At 60.1% G+C, this 6078-nt stretch overlaps 1 protein-coding gene across 1 annotated transcript in view; it reads left to right on the plus strand.

Moving 5' to 3' along the window:
- GBA2 (glucosylceramidase beta 2) overlaps positions 1 to 5624 on the plus strand; it is a 9700-nt gene extending 4076 nt beyond the window's left edge. The window contains exons 7-17 of the mRNA XM_081315663.1: positions 7 to 160; positions 601 to 726; positions 1071 to 1246; positions 1361 to 1465; positions 1673 to 1780; positions 2264 to 2415; positions 2501 to 2607; positions 4412 to 4554; positions 4645 to 4760; positions 4840 to 5031; positions 5115 to 5624. Coding sequence (XP_081171789.1) covers positions 7 to 160; positions 601 to 726; positions 1071 to 1246; positions 1361 to 1465; positions 1673 to 1780; positions 2264 to 2415; positions 2501 to 2607; positions 4412 to 4554; positions 4645 to 4760; positions 4840 to 5031; positions 5115 to 5345 — 1610 coding nt within the window. The 3' untranslated portion in view covers positions 5346 to 5624. The remainder of the gene's footprint in view (positions 1 to 6; positions 161 to 600; positions 727 to 1070; positions 1247 to 1360; positions 1466 to 1672; positions 1781 to 2263; positions 2416 to 2500; positions 2608 to 4411; positions 4555 to 4644; positions 4761 to 4839; positions 5032 to 5114) is intronic.
- Positions 5625 to 6078: the final 454 nt, after the last annotated feature.

The following is a 6078-nucleotide window of genomic DNA, read 5'->3' on the forward strand; positions in this document are numbered from 1 at the left end:
TTGTAGGTCAGAGCCCCCCTACGGAGAAAGGGGAGGTGTGTGCAGCAGCCGTGTGCGCCACGTGTGTGGTGGCGGCTCACGGCCACGGAGTGCTGGAGCTGGGCCTGGCCTGGGACATGCCTCGTGTTCGCTTTGGATCGGCGGAGAAGGAGCATCGCCGGTGGGTGCCTCCTGGGAAGGGCTGGCTCCCGGGGGTCTCTCTGCTTTGGGTGTGGACACACTTGGGCAACCCACACAGCTCTGCCTGTGGAGGGTCTCCAGGGCTGGGCCGCCATGCAGCGCACTCATGAAGCCAACACTAACCTGATCTAGAAGATGGGGCTGTCTCAGGATCAAACTGTGGGGCGGAGGGGGCAGCCCTGCTTGGTGCAGACATCCTTTTGCTGTCCCTGTCCAGCCTGCCAGGTGGGGGCAAAATCCATGGCAGCAGCCCCACAACAGTCCCAGTTTCCCAGGCAGCCTCTTGGGAAAATTGCTTTCTCCCCCACCCCCGATCTGGAGGGTCCCCTGTGTGTGACGGGGACGTGGCCTCTGGGTGGGCTGTCTTTGCCTTCCTGGCTCATGCTGTGGCTGAGGGTCCGTCTTCCTCTCTGCCCGCAGGTGGTACACCCGCTTCTTTGGCAGCGACGGGAACGCCTGCCCGGCACTCTCCCACCATCTCTTCAGCCGCTACAAGGTCTGGGAGGAGAGGATTGAGGCCTGGCAGGGCCCCATTTTGGCAAACAGGTAGCACCCTGCGGCTGAGAGGCTTCTGAGGTGCAGGAAGGTGCCCAGGCCGGAGTTTTCCCACACTCCCTCTACTGAGGTGCCGCCATGATCCACTCCAGCCAAACTAAGCTGCTTCCAGGCTGTCTCCTCCCTCCACCCTCGGTTCCCTCCCCCCCATCTGTGGCCGTCCAGACTCTCTGAGCGTTGGGGACTGCCTCATTCCTGCTGAGTGGGTGGCTGCACCCACGCTCTCCCTGGGTCACCAGGCCAGGTGGGCAGGCCCTCTGGGGGGGGGTCTCCGGGCAGACTGAGATTGCCCCTGGGAGGGAGCCCCACTGAGGACCCGCATGTGCCTCTTGCAGCGACCTGCCCCCCTGGTACAAGTCAGCCCTCTTCAATGAGCTGTACTTTCTGGCTGACGGAGGCACCCTCTGGCTAGAGCTACCACCCAAGGACAGGGATGCCCTGCGGGACACCCAGGGCCTCTCCCAGCTGCTCCCAGTCTTGCAAGAGTACGGGAGGTTTGCTTATCTGGAAGGTGAGATTTTGCTTTGGGGCCCAGGTGGGGCATCCTGGCTTACTCCTGGAGTGAGCTCCAGGTGTTTCCGGCATGGCAGTGTGATGCGCAGCTGCCACTACTTTCTGCTTCCAGGCCAAGAGTACCGGATGTACAACACTTACGACGTACACTTCTACGCTTCCTTCGCGCTCGCCATGCTGTGGCCTAAGCTAGAGCTCAGCCTGCAGTACGATGTGGGTAGGTCCCCTTCCCCTTGAGCTATGAACATTGGGGGGTGGCCTTCCTCGGCCAGCATTGGAAGAGGTCTGGGTGGGAGGGGTGCCCCTGGCAGGGATGGGAGGGAATGCCCACCCCTCGAGCTGTGTTGAATCCTCCTGATGGCCTGGCCTGTGCTTGGCTGGGTGTTTGGGCTGCTGCTAACTGCCCTGCCCTGCCCTGCCCCAGCTGCTGCGGTGCTGAACGAGGATGCTCGCCCTCGGCAGTACCTCATGAGTGGACAGACGGCCCCGGTGAAGCTGCGCAATATGGTTCCGCATGACATTGGAGACCCAGGTAAAGCACCTCGTGTCCGGATGCAGGTAAGGTCTCACTCTGCAGCTGCACGGATAGGCGAGCTCACAGCAACTGTCCTTAGCAAGGACTTCAGCAGCTGCCCTCCCTCAGCCTGGGGCTTGGGGCCTTGCTGCGCGGGGGAGGGTGTGGACCTTCTTGGGGCTGGGCCTCAGGAAGGTGGCTGTCTCCAATTTGCTTGAATGCATCCCCAAGACAACTTCCCCTGTGGCCGCTTTTAGGGCGAGCGGGGCTGTTGGGGAAGGCTGTTCTGTGTCTCTGGGTAGGTGGGAGGAAGCCTTGGGCGTCTCGGCAAAATTCCCTGAGAGCCTGCAAGCATCTCAGAGGTCAGCTGGTCACAGCCTTTGGTTGTGGGGTCCCTGCTTGGGCTGCGGAGGAAGATGGTGGGGCCTCTTACAAGCTGGGAGGGGGTGAGGCTTTCTGGGAATCAGGGCTGCCACACCTTCCCCTGCTCTCTTCGGCCAGACGACGAGCCCTGGCAGCGGGTCAATGCCTACCTGATCCACGATACGGCCACCTGGAAGGACCTCAACCTGAAGTTTGTGCTGCTGGTGTACCGGGACTACTACCTCATGCAGGACGTGGCCTTCTTGCGGGACATGTGGCCCATCTGCCAGGTGCAGTGGCAGGGAGGGCGGGGGCTGCCAGCCATCCAGGCCCCCCCCCCGCAGACCCCTCCTCAGACTCCTTTGCTTACTTCAGGCCGTGGTGGAGTCGGAACTGAGATTCGACACAGACGGGGATGGTCTCATTGAGAACTCGGGTTTTGCTGACCAAACCTATGATGCCTGGGTGGCCACTGGAGCCAGGTGGGTGATGGGGCAGGAGCCTTGCCCTCCTCCCACATCCTAGAATCCAGCTCAGAAAAGCCTCTTGCTGTGGGTGTCGGGAGCCCCTCTCCAGCCTCTGTGTGGAAGGGCTGACAGAGCCCCTCTCCTCGTCCCCTCAGCTGTTGTGTGGCCTGGGGCTGTTTGATGTAGCCTGGCACCTGTTTCTTGCTGTCCTTTCATATTTCCTTTCCCCTAAGTAGCAGGGGTGGGTGGTCTTCTCTCATGGGCTTTGAAACATGATCCTGAGACCCGAGTGCCCAGTGCTGCGCCCCATTTCCAAACCTACTGTAGCCTTTCTGGAAGATTCTTTGACTCACTGAGCCTGTCAGCCAAAGACCCTGTGCCCAGAGGGAGGTCCTGGTGGCGGACCCAAGCAACCAGATCCACAATTGTAGAATTCAAACCAGCTACTTTATTATAGTCTGTTATATAGGAATCTTCCCAGACTGCTTGCCTTCCCTTGGAAACAGACAGATAAGGTTGCATGGACCCCGGGGTGCAGGGGAGGGGTCAGTCCTGATTCTCTTGCGGCTGTGCAACCATTCAAGGCTAATTCCTGCTTGAGTTTTCCCCCTCCCCTGAGCCCCTCCTTCCCCAGAGTGCCTTGCTGCCTTCCCTGGCTGAGGGAATTGCAAGGACCGCCCCCCCCCCACACCGCCTGCCTCCCCTGCACAACACCCCTGTTGGCTGGGTGCCCCGATGTGACGCTTCCGTGGAGAGAATGGCTGTCCTGCTGATGGGGCTGGGCATTCTGGTGCCCTGTCTGGATGAGGCCAAAGAGGAGGAGAGAGGTGGGTGCCCTGCTCTGCGGAGCTGGCAGAACTAAAAGGGGAGGGGGGGCAACAAGCCTTGGTGGAGCAGTGGGCTAATGCCTCCTTAAGTAACACCAGCTGCCTGCAATTAGTGCAGGTTCGCATCCCACCAGGCTCAAGGTTGACTCAGCCTTCCATCCTTCCGAGGTAGGTAAAATGAGGACCCAGATTGTTGGGGGCAATAAGCTGACTTTGTAATAATGCCGCTTGGGGGGACCCCGAAAGCCCTAATAAGCAGGCATATACATAGAATGAAGGCTATTGCTAAGCACATTGATTTGTGCTTTAGAATTGTAAGCCGCCCTGACTCTTCGGAGAAGGGCGGGATATAAATGGGATTAAAATAAAATAAAAAATAAAAAAAACAAGTCCCATGGCCTTGATCCAAGGGCTTACTCCGTGGCCTCTGTCCCTGTAGTGTCAGGGAGGGAGAGGATGGTGGCCTGGTGGGAAATAGAGGCGTCAGAAGGGCCAAGTGCTCCTGAAGAAGGTCGCGCCAGGAAGAGGCTTTCCCCCTCCCCCAATTCCTTGGGGTGGTTGGGGGAAGTAAAGCAACCTCAGCCTTGTGGGATTCTGCTGCCAGTCGACACCAGCCCTGCAAGGTGAATGAGGACACAAGAGGGACAGAACTGTCCCTTTATGTAGATGGGCTGTGGGGATTGATCCCGCTTCAGCCTCCGGGGGTTGGCCAGTAGAGCCTGGCTGAGCCACTCCCAAGGGGTGTCTCATTGCCCCATCGGCTCTCTTTGCTCCTGTTTTCTTCGGGGTCCCCTGCCCGACCCTCCTCACCAGCCCAGGGAGTGCTGCTGGCAGAAGCAGACTCCCGGGGCACAGCTGCCTGGCCGTCTGCCCTCCTGATGGCAGGGAAGAGTGCTCAGCCGCCGCTCGGAGGGATGCAGGAGAAGTGGGGACAGGTGCCTCTCTTCCCCCCCCTCCTTTGGGCAACCCCCTCCTCTCCTTTGCTTCACCAGTGCCTATTGTGGGGGCCTATGGCTGGCAACCGTCTGCATGATGTGTAGAATGGCGGAGGCCTTGGGAGATGGGCCGGCCCTTGAGACCTATACGGGCATCCTAGCTAAGGGCACGGCAGCATTTGAGCGGCTGCTCTGGAACGGTAAGTCCAGGCAGGGCAGGGGGCTCCTGTGGAGGGGTCAGCAGGGCTGGAAAGAGCCCCTGGCCACCATCTCCCCCTTCTCTCTTGCAGGGAAGTACTACAACTATGACAGCGGCCACGGGCCCTCTTCGGACAGCGTCATGGCCGACCAGCTGGCCGGGCAGTGGTTCCTACGGGCATGTGGGTTGGGCGAGGGGCAGTCAGAGGTGAGAGCAGGGGCCATGAGCCTTGGAGGGGTGGCGGGGCTGTGAGTCGAGCCTCCACGAGTCTCCCTCTGGTCCACAGGTGTTCCCTCGCAGCCACGTGCTCAGCGCCTTAAAGACCATCTTCGAGCTCAACGTGCTCAGCTTTTCAGGGGGATCCATGGGGGCTGTGAACGGCATGCACCCCTCGGGGCTGCCTGACACCTCCAGCCTGCAGTCGGACGAGGTGTGGGTGGGTGTGGTGTATGCCCTGGCCGCCACCATGATCCAGGAGGTGGGTAATGGGGACGGGGGAGGGTGGCAGGGTGGGTGCGGGATGCCAGCCCAGCTGACTGGGCTTCCTCTTGCCTGGCACAGGGCCTGGTGCAAGAGGGCTTCTGCACTGCCGAGGGCTGCTACAGGACCGTCTGGGAGCAGCTAGGCATGGCGTTCCAGACCCCCGAGGCCTACTGTCAGAGGAAGGTCTTCCGCTCGCTGGCCTACATGCGTCCCCTCAGCATCTGGAGCATGCAGCTGGCCTTGGAGCGGCGGGCAGCGCAAGGGCAGCCCTTCCCAGCTCCACCTGCGGCCAAATCCAGTGGCCCGTGAGCCAGGTGAGGCGGACAGGCAGTTGCCTCCACTTGGCCCTCCTAAGCCAGAGCAGGTCCACGGGTGCCACCCGGGCCGCCCTGGGTGTGATATGAAGGAAGCCCCGCTGCCCCTCCACCCCTGAGACAGGGCAGAGCTGAGCTCTTTGGCAAGGGGGCAGCTTGGACGTCTCGGTCTTCGTCTATCTTCAACACCGCTTAGATTTTGCACACAATCACGCTCTGTATAATCTGAAGTTATTTTTAGATGATGAATAATTTTAATTTAAAATAAATTGAACTTGGCAAGAAGACTTTGCAGAGCCCTTGATGATGACCATGACATTAGAAGGCAGCAGGGGCGTTGTTGCGTGGGTGCCCCCGGCCAAGTGTAGGTGGATCTCCTTCCTGCAGACTGATCTTTCCTGGCTCTGTGTGTGTGTGTGTGTGTGTGTGTGTGCTTCTCCTCTTTCCTTCCAGGGCAAGGGGTTTGCTGCAGCCCTGTTGCAAATCTCTCTGCCAGGGTCCTGCCAGCCTGTCCAACTGCTCCCAGGACCTCTGGAGACTCGGGCACAGGTGTGCTATCCACTGGGAGGGGGCAGGGCTTTTCAACCAGTGGTGCAGGTACCCCCTGTGGTCCATTGGCACCTGGCAGGTGGTACGCGACCAACCTAGAAAAGTTGTAGCAGGGGAGGGGAATGAGCTGAACCAGTGGCAGCACTGCACAAGCCTGAACGAGAGACGGCTGGAGCTGC

The sequence above is a fragment of the Vipera berus genome, assembly GCF_964194415.1.
Source record: "Vipera berus genome assembly, chromosome: 2".
Classification (NCBI taxonomy): Eukaryota; Metazoa; Chordata; class Lepidosauria; order Squamata; family Viperidae; genus Vipera; species Vipera berus.